General features: G+C 33.7%; 2 protein-coding genes and 1 long non-coding RNA gene across 6 annotated transcripts; all 3 read left to right on the forward strand.

The window, feature by feature from the left end:
* The first annotated feature begins 7,212 nt into the window (after window positions 1-7,212).
* Window positions 7,213-7,983, forward strand: MYB97 (MYB transcription factor MYB97). Its single transcript, NR_157113.1, has 2 exons — window positions 7,213-7,539; window positions 7,761-7,983. It is a non-coding gene; the product is annotated as an MYB transcription factor MYB97 (long non-coding RNA).
* Window positions 7,984-9,251: 1,268 nt separating this feature from the next.
* On the forward strand, window positions 9,252-14,162 carry LOC100792444 (maf-like protein DDB_G0281937-like). 4 transcript variants are annotated; one of them, XM_006600126.4, is made up of 10 exons: window positions 9,252-9,433; window positions 9,500-9,571; window positions 9,649-9,723; window positions 10,316-10,399; window positions 11,122-11,202; window positions 11,665-11,734; window positions 11,880-11,971; window positions 12,901-12,942; window positions 13,077-13,157; window positions 13,770-14,162. In XM_006600126.4, exons 1-10 carry the CDS (start codon window positions 9,413-9,415, stop codon window positions 13,839-13,841), a joined length of 690 nt encoding a protein of 229 aa, XP_006600189.1. In that variant the 5' UTR covers window positions 9,252-9,412; the 3' UTR covers window positions 13,842-14,162.
* Window positions 14,163-15,534: 1,372 nt separating this feature from the next.
* Window positions 15,535-17,631, forward strand: LOC100816382 (3-ketoacyl-CoA synthase 4). Its single transcript, XM_003549389.4, has 2 exons — window positions 15,535-15,737; window positions 15,881-17,631. The coding sequence occupies exon 2, from the start codon at window positions 15,881-15,883 to the stop codon at window positions 17,420-17,422; it is 1,542 nt and encodes a 513-aa protein (XP_003549437.1). The 5' UTR covers window positions 15,535-15,737; the 3' UTR covers window positions 17,423-17,631.
* The last annotated feature ends 2,266 nt before the right edge of the window (window positions 17,632-19,897 follow it).

The following is a 19,897-nucleotide window of genomic DNA, read 5'->3' on the forward strand; positions in this document are numbered from 1 at the left end:
ATAATCCTTGAGATATATAGATCATTGTATTAATTTTTATCTTTTTAATAATTTTTTTATATATACAATATATCGGATAATTTAAGTAACTCAATTATCTAGAAAGTATCTTAAACTTTCAAAGAAAACAGAAAAAGTTGTAGGAATAGTGACAAAAACTCCCAATGGTGTGCTATCTTTTAGCTTCGTGCGTTTTTATGTAATATGCCTTTTTCTCGTAGAAGATTCAACTGTTTCATACTTTCAATAGGACAACTGAACAAGAGTACAATAAAATGTGAAACATATTCCTACAAAAGTTAAGCTGACACTACTTCTCAGTGATGCAAATATCTCACGTTATATAATTCTTAAAAGATTCATTATTAACATTAGTTATGGAAAATACTGTTGTTGCAAACTTTTCAAACAACCTTAAGTAGTATAACAACCTAAGAAAGCCATAATTAGGATTTAAGTTCTTTATGGAATTTTGAGATATTTTTACAACCTTTAATCATTTGAGAGAATTATTTAATTATTCATCAATTCAGGATTTAGAGTATGTTTGGATTCCAGTACTCTATGTTGTTGTGCATGAATATTAGAATCACATCCAATACTTCAACACAAACGAAACAAAAAAAAAAGAGAGTTGAGATACGTTTACAAACTTTGGTTTGGTTCCAACATATGTTTGTAATGAATATTCAAACATGCATTTAGTCTCATTTAAAAGTTTTTGGTCTTTCATAAAAATATATTTTGTCAAAATTAAATTTAAGTTTTTTATAAAAATTTAATATGTGTTCTCAATTGAATCATACCGATTAATTACAATATTTTCTTTGTATACGAAGAAAAAAGAGAAAACATGTTAAGAGAAAAACGTGTGGAATATGGATGTTATGTCGGCTGCAGCCTATGGTCTCAAAAGTGACGATGGAAAGGAAAACGACCTTAAAACAATATCATTGACTGATTCCTATTTCCTAGAACAAAATGCTTTTGACCCAGTCTCTGAGAAACGTTGGGTCCTGTTTTTGTTGCATCTAGTTCTAGTGTGCTTCTATTATATTTACAAAATCTTTTTTTTTAACGATCAACACACGTAAGTTAAATATTCGTTTCTTTTAAAGTTTAGTAAAACTTTTAAACTTGTTAAAAAAGTGTTAAATATAATTAAAATGTGTTAAAGTCAATCTTAATTAGTTGTTATTTTTTATTTATCAAAACACTATATCTTTTTATTGAAAAGTATAACGAATAGTTTTATGACGATAAACCAAACAGGTGTTAATGGAATTATGTTAAAATGAATAATTGTATTAAAGCAAATAGTCACTCATTCGTTGATTTTGGATCAATAAAGTATGAATGATTGATTATTTGAGTGTCATCCTTCAATAATTTAGGTCTTGAAAGCCACTTTTCTGCTTTCCTTGTTTCCTTGTGCTTTTGCTAAAATCTCATTGCCTACCACTTATAGTTTGGCTCTACATACACGTGTGTTCTTCTTATCGTTAACGTGCAATTATTTGCTTCCACTCCCACAATAATATCTTCTCGTTATAATGGATGATACTTTTAATACCCTGGTTGTGTGGATTTGAATATTTTAATAACAAATCCTTATTCCTTTAATTAATCAAAATTCATTTACAAGTCATTTGAGTTAGTTATGTTTGAAAGTATTTTAAAAGGAGCAAATAAAATGATAAGAAGACACCAACCCTACCACATATGACAGACCAACACAACTGTTTAAATTGACAGAAAAAGTTAATCTTTTACAGTCTGATGAATTAAGATTTAAATCTTGATTATAAGAGATGTTTATATTTAGTGTTCAATGTACCTCAAACATGATTGCTTCGAAATGATATGCATCATCTTTCTCCTCTCTTGTTAAACGACTAACTAACTAACATGGCATGTTGAAGTTATTCTATTTCCATAGGAGTTAATCTGTACGAAACGTATGGATTCAAAAAAAAGTCAATGAAGGAGTATGACCATTCAGAAGGGATAAGATAACAGTAGTTTACCAATAAAAACGTTACACATGAGATTCATAAGCTTCCTTATCAAAATTATAAGGACAAATAGCTATAAATTATTGATATAGTTAGAACGTGATCTATGATGTAGGGATTAAATTTATATGATCAAATTCATATCAAAAGGAAAACTGAAACGTGAGTGTGAGTGTATTTCCATCCTCTTATTTTTAAAGTTATATATATTTCCACTTGTCTGTAATATAAAAAAAAAATCCACTTGTCCAATTTCATGCATTTTGTTTCGTCAAATTGTTAATGTATTTGTAACAGTTTTTATGCACAAAACAACAAGCAAAATATGGATAAAAATGAAAAATAATTGAAAAAGGAACAAGAGAGGAGTTATTTAGTTGCATTTTAAAGTGTTCTTAGTGTCTCTTGCTCTGTAACCATAATAACAACGGTAAAAAAAAATATAAAGAATATAGTTGAAAAGGCTCAATGAATCCCCTAACTCTGGCCTTTTCTTCCTACACCCAACATTTTTCTTGTATACCTAGCATTTAGGGTGAAAAACCAAAAATACCCTTACATATAACCTATACGGATTGTCAATTTATAAGGTCATTACAGATTCGCAATCCATAAGGTTATTACGGATTCGCAATTTGTAAGGTCATGGACCTCTGCGACAAGGTTGACGATGACAAAATACGCAGGCGGCATGAGGGGGAGGCACTCTGCGACGAGGTTGGAGCAAAGGGCAGTGGCGAGGAGCTGGCAATGACCTCACGAATGCCACGCCTACTCCCTCCCCCTCCCTGGCCAGCACTGTCACGAGGATCTTAGCAGCCTCGCGTGACTCTGATGTGGTGATGCCACTAGGCGGGACCAAAGGGAGGGCGATGGCCATGAAGGAGGTGGAAGTGCTACGCCACGTCAGAGGTTGGAGCAAAGGGCAATGGCGGTGGCGAGGCTGCAACACGACAGAGGTGGTGTAACGGAGTTGGTGAGGAGGAGGTGGGGAAGGTAATGGCCTTACGGATTTTCCATTACGGATTGCAAATCCCGATGAAGGATTCGTATGAATTGACAATCCGTATAATTTTTACGGATTCCATATGTTTTCAAAAAAGGATAATTTTGGAATATTACAAAAAATGTTGGGTGTACAAGAAAAATATGGGGTGTAGGAAGAAAAAGCCCGTAACTTTTGCTACCAGGCCAACAAAAGCAAATTGCATGCTTCAGCCCGTTACCTAAATGAAAAAGGTATAGCCCATTGAAGCCCAACTAGAAAAGAAACTGCATTTGGTTCGACTTTTGTGTTCATAATTAACCCATAGGGTTTTGGATATTTGGATACTTTGTTGGTTATATTGACCAGAGTAAATCCAAAATTGTCTAAGTACTCCAAATTTCCAATAACAAATTCGTATATACAGTGCCTTTGATAACTACAGAGTGAGTGTATCAACTAACACTTGTTTTAGTCTAATCAAAGATTTTGAGTTCGAATCTAGATATACAACTGCTTTAAATTATCAAAAAGAGAATTTGTCTCATATAATCCAAGTATGATTTTTATTTGATCAATACAGTATAAAAAAATAACAGTCTACCTATCAATTCGTATGTTTCAAGCAAAAAATTCCGTACTAAATAGCAGTTTTGAATTAAAATTGTCCTTGTAGTTGTAGCTGACAATTTGCTCCTGCAAATTTATATTCATTTCATTTTTATTTGCAGAACCACTTCATAAATAATTGCAAGGAAATAGTGAAATATTACATAATTAGAGGGATAAAAGTTTTAACATCATGATCTTCTATAAATGGCTTACCTTTTTATCGAGAATATATTGCAAAAATGACATCCAATAACTACAACAAGGTGCTAGAATTTTCATCATGTCTTGAATGTAATTGAGTCTTTTATCTGCGATTCTAAAGTATGAAGTATCAAACCATCAGTTCTGATCAGAATGAAAGACCCTACTCATCTATTACAACCTGGCAGAATTTGACCCCACGTTGTTGATGATAGCTAACGTGTATTATTATGTGATCTAAGTTAGACCAAATATCTAGAACTAAATTGAAGAACATGAAAAACTTGTTAAGGAATTTGAACTAATTCGTTTTCTCTTAAAGAAACGAGAATAAAACATGACAGTAGTATGGCAAAATATATATATATATATATATATATATATATATATCAGTAAAACGAGAACAAAAATACACCCAACCTTGGTTGCTCCATAACATTTATACCTTTCTGAATCAGAATTTTTCTTTTGGGTTTATGACTTTATGTCTCCTCCTTTAAAAATATTCAAATATTTCCTCACGGATGTTACGATTTGCTAAAACTTTATGGCAGGTAAAGAATTGATTGAAACCTGTTTTGGTGTAGTAAAAATCAGGCTTAGTCCATAATATATAAAATCAACTATCAAGGGTATCCAAAACCAGAATAAACTTGTTCAACTTGTGAGGATTGGACCTCACCAAAAGAATAGACACATGATGATTGGTGGAAGATAAACCCGGATGATAAGGATTCAAAGTGGTGTTACCCAATTCAAACCAAAATAAGATGATGAGTCACACCTAAAATACAATAATGCAATTTACATTTCAATTTTTTTCTCTTTTGTTTTGCAGTTTCTTGGGTGAATAAAAAGGGAGAGGAGGGGACAATAAAGGATAATAAATCCTTTGTTTCTATCTCTTCATAAAAAAAGTGTGAAGTAAAAATATGAAAAATCAGTTGTTGAAATAACATTTTTGAAACAATTTTTGCTGCTAATTCTCTTTGAATAGTGTCAGACAGAGCATCCAAACTTTGGAATCTATACATGGATCTCCCAATCTGCGGTTACAAATCAGTGTTGTGGTCCCAATTCCAACTTGTATTGGCAGTGGTGAGTGATTATGAAGCTTGTGAAGTCGAAATTCAGAGATAAATTCAGCTTGGCATATACGTGGGTGATAAGGATTCCAAATGTATCAACATCGCATCACCTCCAAGTTTCAAATTTTGTCTACAATGAACCAGAAATTATTACATGATACATGATGATATAGTTTCAACCAATTTTTACATGTCATGTTATTAAGTATCATTAACTTTTTCTTGTAATTTGAAAATTTTGGTTGGATGTTGCATTAAAATTGGCAGAGATAATAAATGTGATTTTCCGAGACTACGCAATAATTTTTAGGAATGAATACTGAATCCGGACCACATAGGTATTCGCAAGGGGAGAGGATAATTTACTCGCTTATTGGAGCTAGGGATGGGGGTAGTATTTATCCGCAATTTTTTGTGGGAATGAGTGCGGATACGAGTATTATATGTGGACTAATCAATAAGTGGAGAGGATAATTATTCACTTATTGATGGCCTAACATTTTCTTGGAAGATTGCTGAGTAAGAAGGGAGTAAGCACTGATATGAATTGCAGCCACTTTCATGCCTTATCCACAAACATAGAAAGAGAAATTGAAAACATAAAATGTGAAAAAGGTGTTTTTGTGTTTTTCCTGTCTGATCCATACACAACTTTATGAAGATCTTGGAGTGAAATTTTCTACACAGCATGATACCTGCGCCCGTGAACGTTTAATGGGCCCATGTTGTCATTTGCAATAGTACCAAATGCTACCATCTGAATGCAGCACAAGAGACAATGAAATATCATGATAAACCAACCTTAAAAAAACAGTTTTCAATTTAGTGTTCAATCTTGTGGGAACTGTGCTGCATAAGCATAAGTTAAGGTTTTAGAACTGATTTCTTTTGGGAATACAATTTATATATTGATATTCTAACTTAGAGATAATGGTGTGTTTGAGTTTCACTTGAGAATTTCCAAACCATGGTTTAGACAAAATGTTACAAGAAACAAGCTTTTGCAAACACACTAGTATTTCAATGTGATGTGAATTCAAACACCCAATTACAATACAACATGTTCGGTTTCTCATATATTTGTCCCCCCTAATGCACGTTCAAAGTGAAGCAAAAAGGAATAGATTATGACTATATTATAGATTTTAGCATGATCTCTTATCTTAAGGCACGTGTTGAATGTTGTATCAAACACAGACTTAGTATTACGGATTAGTGGTGATGTAAATTTTAGGACAATCTTATTTGAATTCTTTAAATTCCAAATGCCTTTAATTTTTTGTAATGGAAAGCATACATGTGAAAAGAAATTAGTAGAACGAGTAAGATTTACGGATGCAATAACTTTCTTGGTTAAATGAAAGTCAGCAAGAGTCATAAGTTTATTATTTGACTTGTACTAATTCTAGAGATTTTTCAAATACAACATTTCTTAACAAACATAATCTTATAGGTATATTCAAGAAATGAGACAATTCTTTTTTTAGAAACCTTTTATTCTCCCGGTAAGTATTTTATCATAGATTTATGTGTTAAATTTTTATGTTTAGTTTGATTTAAAATATATGACTATAAGTACAATCAAACAAACTATAGATGCGTATTAACTAGGAAAAGATGTTGTTGAAAGGAAAAAGTAATATAAAAATGAGAAATGGGTGAGAAGATTGCAATAAAAGTAAATAAAAGCAAATAAAGTTACTTGATGAAAAAAGTAAAATGCTTGAAATTGAAATGGTAGTTAAAAATATTGCCCTAACTCAAAAATCCATAAGCGTCGCATGTACTTGAAATGATATAAAAATGTTACATATTTCAACCCTTATTATAATGGTACAAACTAATATTTATAGATAATAATTCTTAACTACCTATAACTTTTCAAATAATTTCCCATCGTCATTTTCATCATCAATGACTTTTATCTTTGATCTTTATCCTTGATGACTTATATCTTCGATTTTCAGTGTGATATCTTCTATTATTATGATGCTTTCCAAATCTCCGTTTCTTCTATCATTGAACAATTAACCAAAATACTATATTTTGACACTTAACCAAAATAATCTATTAAAAGACTAATTTTTAATATTTTATTGAAGAAAAATTTTCAATAATTGAAAAATAACGATGTTAACACGTGTACAAGTGAAAATTTTGAAAATATTTGTTGGTGGAAAGCAACAACTAGCATGTGCAACAAGTACATAAACATAACCTACAACTCACTTTCTCCCAAGGCCATCCACTAGTATATAAAAGGTATCACCAAATGACAATCTCCTCATCCTCATAACTCTGCCATAATAACATTGGTTTCTCATTACCATTATTGCCTTCTGATTATTTACCTATACAGTGTCTCAATGGCCTCAAGCTCAGCTTGGACAACAAAGCAGAACAAAAAGTTTGAGAATGCTTTGGCCATCTACGACAGGGAAACCCCAGATCTGTAGAAGAACTTGGTCAGGGCCGTGGGAGGGAAGACGGTTGAGGAAGTTAAAAGGCACTATGAGATGCTCGTTGATGATTTGAAGCAAATTGAAGAAGGTCACGTGCCCTTGCCTAATTACAGAAATGTTGCTGCAACAGGAGGAAGCAGCATCAGAGGCTACAGTTACATGGAGGAAGAACAAAGGTTGAAATCAAATCCTTATTGAACCTCTTGCTTGCATATATATTGCTTAAGCAGTCTTGGAGAATTACAAAATCTCACATCAAACAAATAAAGATAAGAAAAGAAATATGTTTCACACCTCATTAGGGGCTATATATACATAGACTTATTTTACCTATGTAATTGTTCTTCCTTTTTCTAACATGGCTTGAGTCTGATTATGTATGTTCATGGTCATGCAGGAAGAAGGCTCTAAGCCTCCGCTGAAGTATAAGAAAGAGACATGCATGTTAGCTCATTGCGAACCAATCAAGCTAAGTGAAGATTAAAATGCATGCATGATGCACCTAGTTTGGTTTTATCATTATATGATAACAAAATCAAGTGTCATTTAATTTTGGTTGGTCTCTTATTTTTCTGTATATGCCTTGCATCCATGCCGTGTAATCCTTATAAATGTAAAAAACAATTACATTAAATTATCTCGAGGACATACCAAGAACCAACCAACCTTTTGATCAAGTTCTTTTTAATTTCTCTTTTGGATCAATATAGATGATGGAAAAGACACTGTACACCGTCCAAACTAAAACTAAGTGAGAGAGAGTAAAAAATATTAATAATATAAATTTAACCAACTAGAAAGTGTTCATATTGTCTAACTCAAACCACCGACCATAAGTTGAATTCATCATTAATTCATTACTGTCCGGAAGGTTTGGAACCATATGAAAAGATTGACCAAGTCAAAATACGCTACTTTCATAATTCCTACGTTGGAATGCAAGAACAATGCTCGTCAGGTTCTGAGCCATATATTTTAGTACTTTATTATAAAATATAAAGGTGTTTGGACGAGTGTTAGAAAGATTAATTTTAGTTAAAATTAATTTTGGGGTGAGATTATTTATATTTGAATGTTTTATTATAAACTTATATTAGAAGTAAAATTTGATAAAAAAAAATTGAGTTTAACATACAAAATTTTTCAAAATTATTTTAACTCATAATCAATTTTAAATTATTCTTTAGTGTGAAATTAAACATGTAAAGATGTATCTAAAATTAAAAAAATTTAGATACTAAATCAATCCTTTAAAGTGAAATCAAACACATTTTAAACAGAAGAGTAGATTAATAAAAGTTTTAATAGGCATCAATCTCCCAAAAGGATTGGTTCAAAAAGAAAAATAATAGAAAATAATTAAAAGAGAAAATATGACTAGAGACATAATTGTTTTTTTTAATAACAACTCTAAAGATTTGAATTTGAGATTTCTAACTAAATTAAATAATCTCATGTAATTGTTTTTGTTGTATAATAATTCTAAAGATTTGAATTTGAGATTCCTAATTAAATTAGATAATCTCATGTCAATTAATGAATGCGTTCAGTAATAAATAAATTAAATTTATTATAAGGTGAATCAATTAAATTAAAAAAAAATGTAATAGCATAATAACTTAAATATGTTTTAATTCTAATAAAATGAATAATATGTTTTGATTTTGTTCTATATGAAAAAATTACTTTATTTTTCATATCTGAAATTATTATTTTTAGTTCATATAAAATAAACGAATTTTATTTTTATTCTGGTAATATATATATATATATATATATATATATATATATATATATATTAAATTCATTAATTATTATATATAGGAAGTGAAAATACGTTTAAAGTAATTAAACATAAGTTCAGTTTTGTCATATTATTCAGTATAATCGTACAGTACAGAAAGAAACGGCCATAAAAGAAGTAAGAACAGATCGCAACACACAAAGTTGTAATTTCCAAATTCCAAATTCCAAATGTGGTCGCTTGCAGTTACTCTCTAGTTATAGCTTCCCTTCCAAATTCCATTTGATTCCGTCGGAGAGCTTGCGATGGACGCTTCTTCCTTCAAGGTACTATTACTGTTAGTTAGGGTTTCTCCACATTTCATTACTCACTCCTTCTCGTTATTAACTCAGATTATATTGGGCTCATCCTCCGTCGCGCGCCGCAAGATATTATCCGAAATGGGATACCTATTCACGATAATGGTTGCTCCATATCCTCTATGTTTCATCGTACCTTTAGGTTTAGCTTAGTTTTAATTTTCAGTGACTGTCTCATATAGACTGCAGATATTGATGAAAAGAGCATCCGAAAGGAAACTCCAGAAGACTTAGTTATGGCTCTCGCCGAAGCCAAGGTTTGTTTGTTTGTTTTAATCATGTGAATGAGGTGTGAGATTATTTTTTATTAGTAATTTTTCTACAAGACCTTTTATAAATAAATGAGTAATTATTTCTTTAAAGCCAACCGGAGTAATCCACCGTTTTAGTTCTCAAAGTGTATAACTCATTAACACTGTTACATTAGTTTCTGAAACTAAGAAAGTTCCAAATAAGAAAGTGCAATTCGTCAAACACGTTAATTTAAAATTTTTAAAAAAATGTGTGACTTAAGTGATGATGTTAATATATGTTTATGGACCAAAATGATAGTGTGTGATTGAGCTTAGGGACCTAAATGAAACAATTGAAAATTTCAGGGACTTATTTGGGGTTTCTCTACTTTTAAATTTGACAGCATTATATACTTTCAGGGACCATAATAGTGGTTTACTCAAAATAATTGATTCTGAACATGTACTAATTCTGCTAGAGTAGAGAAACCTTAGAAAGATATGCTATAACTGCTTTCTGATGTCAACTGTTTTGGTGCCGTTTCTGTCTTTTAACGGAAGGGTGTGCTTTAAGATCAATTGTTCTCTGATTATGAATGTGAATTGCATGTGTCAGGCCAATGCCATTATATCTAAACTTCAGACCACCACTAATCAACAGAGGGTTGATGAACCCACTATTTTAATTGCAGCTGACACAGTATGTTGCATTTCCCCTGGTTAAGTTTTGGTGGTTGTTAGGGTCTTTGTCACCTGGGCCATTTATTAATTGAGGACGTACAGTTTGTAGAGGATGTAGTGTGTACTTCAGTTTGTACATTACAGATCCAGGTTCTTTGGCCATTCTTAGGAAGAAATTAAGAAATATGAACCTTTCCATAAGTACAGACCAAATGCTGTCTGGTGAAATTACCATAAAACATTTCAGTTTTTATCTTTTCATTTCTCATCCGTATATCCGAGGGAACTATCAAAATTCATGATAGTATCCTTAAGCTACTTTTCTTCTAACATTTTGAATGAATATTGCAATGGTGTTCTTTGAAATTTTATACAAAAGTGGAGGTTTTATGCTCTTTACTTGTTGATATTGGGGTTCTGATTCTGTGTGCTTCTGTTTGGTTCAAGACATGTTTGCATTATTGACTACTCTGCTCCTTATAAAATAAGTTAAGAGCAATACCTAATAGCAGTAAGTTCTTGGGTATCATGTTGCTTGTAGTTTTTGACTGTCACGTCTGTGGTTTCTATTTTTTCTAAAAAAAATAAATCCATGGATTCAGTTTGTTTCATTCTCTGTTTGAAGTTGTCACCTGGTGAGGTCATGTAATTGTTACACATTTATAAAATGCTTCTGTTCTCTCATAGTTGTGCAGTTGATACTCTGGGACTTATTTTAGACACTCACAATTTTTTCCTTAGGCAGAAGCCATCTTACAAAGGCTCCCTGTTGATGACTACTTAAAGGAAGCTGAGCCAACATTATTAATTACCTCTGACCAAGTATACATCATATTCCTCTTATTACTCCTTTTCTAGTTTGCCGTTGTATGTCTTCAAAACATCACTATGCATAAGCAACATCTTAAAGAAATTTTTTTTGAAGGTAAAGTCAGTAAGAGTTCAATAATACTATCGTTGCTTCCTCCCTAACAATCTCCCTCCTTTCCCATGCTTCTGGTGGATGCTAATAAATAAGTTTTTTTTTTGTTCATGGGCTATTGACTAGTGTTTATTAATAATCCAAAATATGTCCAGTGTCTAAACGAATTGATTCCTTGTATTAAGAAATTCTAAATGACTTCCATTCTCTGTAATGCCCAAAATTGCAAGTTTGTGCTTGCTACCTCATTAATAAATGGCCTATGGTGACAAGACTAGTTTGTAGCAGAAATTGTCAAGTTTCTTTTTTTCCAAGTCAAAGTTTGCTTATGGCTTACATTCATTTTCAAATGTGATTTGGAGGTGGTGGTGTACGAAGGTGTGATTAGGGAAAAACCAACAAGCAAAGAAGAAGCTCGACAATTCTTGAAAGGTCTGCTTAATGTTACATTCCTATCATTTATCAACTAATAACTTGTTTCCTTTCTCTCTCTCTCTCTTTCTCTCACCTCTCCAGTGATTATGAACTTCTAATCACCTTCTATATTCATATTTAATGGATCTGTATACAATTTCAGATTATTCTGGAAGGCATGCTGCAACTGTGGGATCTGTACTAGTTACTAACCTCAAAACAGGATTGAGAAAAGGAGATTCGGATCGTGTGGAGGTGCTTTTCTCTCCTATCTTTGCTATCCTGGGTGGTTATTATTTAGTCTGTCTCCTGTTTTGTCCAACCAAAATTCCAAAATTGATCCTGTATCCAATGTGATACCAATACTTGTCTAATAAACAACCAGGAACGCTTACTCCGTGTCCTTTAATTTCAACTATGCTAATAATTAGGCACAAAGTTTCACTACTTTTCTGATAAAATGGTGACATCAAAACTCAAAAAGTGGTTCTAAGTTATAACCTTGGCTATTTCAATGTAAAATATCCATTTCCAAATAGCCAGCTGTGAATGATCCTATGTTGGGATAGCAGCTGGCTTGCATTACCTACATGACCTTAAATGAATCTAATATGAGCTTTGCTCTCCACCTTAAAAGGGATAAAATTTTCAACGTATTGGCTACAGTGAAAAGTCATTAGTAGTGATTAGTAAAGCAAGAAAAGATGGCATTAGGCGTGCTAGTTTGGAGCTATGAGCCATCAGTTTTTTAATTGGTGCAAAAAATTGACTGGTTCACTCATGAAGCCTGAGCGGCAAAAGTACAATATCAATTATCTACATTTTTCAAGTACTGCATGCTAAATGACAATCCCATCAATATCATTAATACCCTATGTGAGATTTTGTTTTCCCAGCTCCCACTATTCTGTTTCCATTATAGTTGTACAACTTGCGCTGCTTCATTTTCCCACTTTCCTGCTGATTTCTGTTTCCATAACAATTTCAAAGCCTCTATTATAATAACTCTTGATTATTCTGACCTTTTCTCACAATACTAATGAGAGAAACCTGTTTATTTCAAAGTTGGACCTGTGCACCTTCAGTTTTATGTTTCTTGGCACAGTAATATTCATGGCCACATATGAGTGTGCACTCTCCCTCGTCCAGTGTGTAAATTGATTTTTTCTTATGATGTTTTACAGATATATTTCAATGAAATACCGGATGAGATCATTGAGAAACTGGTATGTATTGTTTATTGTAATGGGTTGTTTTGTGGATGTTTCTTATACAGGCAGTGCTTCTGGTGGGAACTATCTTTTGTTGCTTAGTTGAGTAACTAACATAATATGCTTTTAATCCTTTTTTTCTTTTTTAGGTTGATGAGGGAATTACTCTCAATGTTGCTGGGGGGCTGATAATAGAACATCCTTTAGTATTGCCATTTGTCAAAGAAGTGGTTGGTTGACTCCTCCTCTTTCATACTTTGGAATGTCAGTGTATCTTAGTAGTAGTCATAGGGGGACATGCTGCATTGATCCTGGGGGACAAGGACAAATCAAACTCATGGCCCTGTCTGCACACTAATAGTTTAGTTTATTCCAAGCAATTAACTGTTCATTAGTATGAAGTAACAGTATTCCATTATTCAGTTTTCACCATTTAGAACTATATTTTTGTTGCTTTTAAAAAGGAATATCAAATTTGCTTAAGTTTTGCTGGTTAGAGATTTGTGTTTGGAGCATATCTAATTTAGCTATGAATTTCTTCAACCCTCAAACTGAAGCAAACTACGACAATGACAACCAAGCCTTTTCCCACTAGTTGTGATTGACTACATGGATGAATTTGCATGTTGATTATCCTGAAATCTTGGTGAAACTTCCATGTTTGCCTAAATTAATGTAGTTTAATAAATTAATTGGTATAAATGTGCTGATGGCCTGCCCAAGTCTAATGCAGGTGATGTGGCTAGCTGGTCTCCTACTGGGACAAGATTGCTGGCATTTTACTTTCTGGTTCCTATCAATAGTAAATGAATTCTAAATGAATTTGTATTTGCATTTTGCAGGTAGGGACAACCGACAGTGTGATGGGACTCCCCAAAGCTCTGACTGAAAAACTGTTGAAGGAGGCCCTGTAGCTTGAGCTACCGTTCCACCTTGTAGGACTGCTAAGTGTTAAGTATTGGCTTAATCTGTGAATCAGAATCTTAACCTTTGTTCTCAACATTTTTCGAAACTCATTGCTGTCTTTTCTGGTCATAGTTATGTGTAGGCTGGCATGTACCGTGTGGCAGTTACACCTGAACTATTATTGGGTATTCTGATCCTAGTTAATCAATTGGGCCATATTTTATTAGTAACATAAGACTGTATTGCGACTATTAATCGGTCTATTAGAATAAGAATTGCATGTTGACATCTCCAGTCATGGGAAATGAATTTATTCAGATTCAGATACATATTGAAAAATGGAGGCTGGGTGGTTTGAAATGCTTTCATACTGTAATTACGGATGTCATCGAAGATATTGTTGTAATTTTTTCTTCTTGGACACTTTTGGCCGCGGAGGAGTTAGTCAGATATGTCATCGACTGTGAAAAGGCAAAGCATGATTGAATTATAGAAAATCAAAGAATAAATTATGTATTAAAAAAATCCTCTTACGGCATATGATGGGTAACCCAAATCTTTGATTTTGGGTTCTTCTACATATTAATCATGCTCCCTTTTGAATTACTTAAAATAATTTTATGCATTTAAATTATGAAGGTAATTTGCCAATATTGACGCCGGTTGTTGGTATTTCCCTGGATTGACTTGTAAAGCATGGCGGCTTTTTTGTTGTCAAGAATCCCCCATAATTTAATGAGGTGACCTGTATTCCATTTTCTCTACTTCTAGTTCTAGATACCTCCTGGCATTTACTCTATCACATTTATTTCCAGTCTCTATCAAATTCAAAGTGCGATCAAGTAATAAGAATTACGTTATTGTTATTCTTTATCTTATATAAGAGTATTGATAGTTACGTTTACTTTATTTTTATTATCAAATTAAATTTCAGTAGATACATGTTTCTGATAAGTCTAGTCTATTGAAGAGTTTATGAAGGTAAACGTGTCATTTTTTTTTTAAAATAAAAAAAACCTCCCCCAAAAAAGTGTGGTTTATATATTATTAATTTGATAACACATTGAAAATGACATGAATGACGTAACGTTGCTGAACTTGTCTTCCCATAGATTTGAAAAAATCGTTTTGTCCTTTGAATCAACAATTTTCTAGTTTGGCAATTTAATTGAAATCAACGATTTCTGCTGGCCACAGTTTACTAACATCATCCCTTCCAAGGCTTTCAAAGTCCGGATTTTGAATTATATGGGTAACTTGTTTTCTTTCCTATATTTTTTCCCCCACTTGTGTATTAGTAGTAAAATATATATCTGGGCTCAGTTGAGTTCCTTGTCTCTGACTCGGTCATCAATTACCATACATTTATTAACCGTGATAGTTTTAATTTCAAAAATAAAATAATAATAAGAAAAACGTTACGGAAACAGAAGCATTTTATTAAGCAAGGGTCATTTCTGTAGAATAAAAAAAAAAGAAAAAGTGAACTAGATGAAAATTTGGAACTGACACAAAATGCAACAACCTTAATCACCTAATAGTCTAAATTTGAATCTTGGTTAATTCTCAAATATGAAACAAGTATCGTTAAAATAAAAATATTTTATTTATTTTATACAAATAATATATTAAAAGAAAAAAGAAATCTTGAATTAAAAAAAAATATTTAATTTTAGTGTTGATTTAAACGGACGGATCCCTAAATCCGAAAAAAGAAAAAGAGTGATTAGTTGCGTGAGGGTCACAGAGGAGCACATTGGTTTGGTTGGTCTCCTTTCAGTACCAATACCAAGCAAGCTTAGTGAAGAATGATGATTACTAGATTTGAGTCTCATCTCAGGTGCCACTCAGTGTACGGAACAGTGTCATAACCGTTTTCGCAACAGTCCAATCTCTGAACCTTGGTATTTCGGCAACGCTTAACATAACTTGTTTTTCTCTTTCTCTTTCTCAACCAATTTGTACTCGTCATTATTATTATTATAAATCAATAGAAAGACAGGAACCAAAACTAATTAAAAACCACATTCACATTATTCCTCCGAAGATGACAGTGACGAGTGGAGAAGAAGAAGGCGCCGTTGGAGGAGTTCAGATCCAACACAGGAGCAGAATGGTGCTCCCAGATTTTCTCCAGAGCGTGAATCTCAAGTACGTGAAATTAGGTTACCACTACTTGATCTCCAACCTCGTAACCTTATTCCTTGTCCCTCTTATCCTCGTCACGCTCATTCAGGTTTTTCAGACCACCGACATCGACCACCTCCGCCACCTCTGGCTCCACCTCCAGTACAACCTCCTCACCATCCTCACCTGCTCCGCCGTCCTCGTCTTCGGCCTCACTCTCTACGCCGTCACTCGCCCCCGCGCCGTCTACCTCCTCGACTCCGCCTGCTTCCGCCCCGCCGACCACCTCAAGGCCCCCTTCCGTAGCTTCATGGATCACTCCCGCCTCACGGGAGACTTCGAGGACTCCTCGCTGGAATTCCAGCGAAAGATCCTCGAACGCTCTGGCCTCGGGGAGGAAACCTACGTCCCCGAGGCCATGCACTCTATTCCGCCCCAGCCCTCCATGGCCGCGGCCAGGGCCGAGGCGGAACAGGTCATGTTCGGTGCCTTGGATAAACTTTTCCAAGGCACCAACATAAAACCAAAGGATATTGGTATTCTTATTGTGAATTGTAGCTTGTTTAACCCTACTCCCTCACTGTCTGCCATGATTGTTAATAAGTACAAATTGAGGGGTAACATTAGGAGCTTTAATTTGGGAGGGATGGGATGCAGTGCTGGAGTCATTGCTGTTGATCTTGCTAAGGACCTTTTGCAGGTTCATAGGAACACTTATGCTGTGGTTGTTAGCACTGAGAACATTACTCAGAATTGGTACTTTGGGAACAAGAAATCCATGCTCATTCCCAATTGCCTATTTCGTGTGGGCTGCTCTGCGCTGCTTCTCTCTAACAAGCCGGCAGATCGAAGGAGGGCCAAGTACCGGCTTGTCCACGTCGTGAGGACTCATCGCGGGGCCGACGACAAGGCGTTCCGGTGTGTTTACCAGGAGCAGGATGATGCTGGGAAAACTGGTGTTTCCTTGTCTAAGGATTTGATGGCAATTGCTGGTGGAGCATTGAAGACTAACATCACCACACTTGGTCCTCTGGTGCTGCCAATTAGTGAGCAGCTTCTGTTTTTCGTGACTCTGCTGATGAACAAGTTATTTAAGGCTGGTGTGAAGCCTTACATACCGGATTTCAAGCTTGCATTTGATCATTTTTGTATCCATGCTGGTGGCAGGGCTGTGATTGATGAGTTGGAGAAGAACCTGCAGCTGCTTCCTGAGCATGTGGAGGCTTCTAGGATGACCCTTCATAGATTTGGGAACACTTCCTCAAGCTCCATTTGGTATGAGTTGGCTTACATTGAAGCCAAAGGGAGGATCAAGAAGGGTAACAGGATTTGGCAAATTGCGTTTGGAAGTGGTTTCAAGTGTAACAGTGCGGTTTGGCAGGCTCTGAGGAATGTGAGGCCTTCTCCTAATGGACCATGGGAAGATTGCATTCATAAGTATCCTGTGGAAATAGTCACATAGTGATCATAGTTCAGTTCAGTTCTCAGTCACATACTCTGGCTGCTACAACTTAATTCAGGGTACCCTTCATTAGTTTCCAGATCCATTGTCTCTCTCTCTGTTGTAGATTTCATTGTGTAATTCACTGCCTCTTTTGTGTTTGATGATTGTGGATTTTCATTGGGTTAAATTCATGTATCTGGAGTAATATGATATGGGGAATTCCTGAATTTTTTTTCTTCCTGCTGATGCACTTATGAATTTTTATTTTTTTAGTCATAAAGTTGTGCCTTGGTAAGGAGTTGATTATAGGTTCGAATTCGAAAATACTCCTTTTACATATGTAAGGGTAAGGGTAAGACTGTACAATAATTCTCTCCCATATTTTTACACAACGAGGAACCTTTGAGCATCGGGATACATTAGTTTTGTTTTAGCCAAAAACATTGTGTTTGTCTCTCACTCTGTATCAAGTGCATTATAATATGAATATTTCCTGTCGAACTCCCTTTGGAAGTCTCATGCCGAAGGTTTTTTCCATCTTAAAATTGTGCAGCAATGCCTGTAATTACTTTTCATTTCTTTAGAATTTTCTTGCCTTGGTTGATGTTGCAATTTCCACCACAAATTTGCTGGAACATTTTGACCAAATCTTATTTAAATCAAAGTAGCGGTATAGTTTTCTATTACACGAGTCTCTGTAATCATACCACCAACTCATTTTTTTTTTCCTACTAAACTGAACCATGTGTATGATCAATTTGTTTGATGAAGTTTACATTTTGTCCCTTGAATTTTAAAATATAAAACACAGCTGTCACTACCTGTCTATCTAATAATTTCTTCAAACTTTTAATCATTTTTTATGATTTTGCTAATAAATGTCCTTAAAATATTGATTGTGATTGGGGCATTGATTAAAAATTAAAAGAAAAAAATATTGATTCTTAAAATTATAAGATAACATTAAAAAAATATGGACGATATAATTTTATGTATTTTTATAAAAATATTTTTTAAGAAAATTTATATTGGTTAAAATTTGCCTAATTTTTAACACCCAAATTAAGCATGCACTGGCCCCGAACTATAGAAATGTGTTCCGTGACCTGCCTGTATTTACGCATACCAATGGAATATTGTGTGAAAACGAGAAGGATCATTGGAAATGTGGATCACATTAACGTGACAAAGAGTGCTCATTCTCGTTTTAGGGTAAGTTGCAGACACCTTCATGCATGTTCTTTAAAAGTAGTAGTTACAACTCACATTTCCACTTCTAGTACTCGTTTGATGACGCGTTAAGCTACTGTGACGTACATTTCACGTGAATTCTGTAGTTGGAAGTAATGCAAACACACATCCCAATCCCATTTAACAAATATGTAACGTTTTCTTTCTTTTTCGGTTGTGTTGAAACAATTGTAAACCAAACCCATGCTTAAAGCCCGTTTGTTACAAATTTTACTTGCTGCAACCATAAAAGAAGTAAAAAAAAGAGAGGGGAAAGAAACTACATTTCATGAACAAAATAGAAATTACTGATATGATAAATAAGAAAAATATTTCTTCAACGACCCTTGAGTTATATACAACTTGAGAGAGAAAGAAAGAGATTAGAGATAAATGATTGATTTGATTGATAATATAGTGTGAAAAGAAAACAGAGAAAAAAAAAGAATTGTTAATTAAGTGTTTAAAACTTTTGGTTGTCAAAATATAAGCACTCAATAAATAAATGAGAAATAAGATAAATGGAAATAGACAAATAAAAATAAGTGAAAATATAGTGAATTTAGAGGTGTTTGATACAAATAGGAAAGAAATACAAATGAAACAGTTTTGAATAGCCAGATAATTAATGAGGTTGGTGGGTGGGGGTATGTTTCAAGGGAACGTTGGAGATTGGGATGAAACAAAAGAAGCACATAGATTGTATTCATCCATTTGTATGGAATGCATATGAGTGTCAATTGATAACACGATGTGCAAAATTGATTATATCATCATGCAAAATGGATTATAGATAGAACCTTTGTGCATTTCATCATTTCTTTCCATTTTAGCGTGAAAATAAAAATAAATTTGAGTGAGATTCATCCCTTTTTTTTTTCTTTCTCTTCATCCTGTTTTTATACTGCAAACATGTTCACTTTTATGGCTCCCTTCTATTTCCATACCTCTCCCTCCATTTCTTTGGCATATTTTTGCCACCAAACACTGAAAAATATACTCTTTTAGACACATTTTTTTTATTATTGCTTGATATTTATTAGAAATACAATATTTGATGACTCTACTTTTTTAATAAATTCCACTCCTAATTTTATAATTTTCAATAAGTTTTTCCCAAAAGAATAGGAAGTACTATGTTAAAAAGAGTGTTGTCCGAGAATTTATTGGTAATACTCCAAACAAAAGGCATGACTTGGAACACATTTCCCTTGAAAGAGATTGCTTACCTAGGTAGTAGTACGACTCCTATTTAATTGCCTC

Source organism: Glycine max, chromosome 17 (genome assembly GCF_000004515.6).
Source record: "Glycine max cultivar Williams 82 chromosome 17, Glycine_max_v4.0, whole genome shotgun sequence".
Taxonomy (NCBI): Eukaryota; Viridiplantae; Streptophyta; class Magnoliopsida; order Fabales; family Fabaceae; genus Glycine; species Glycine max.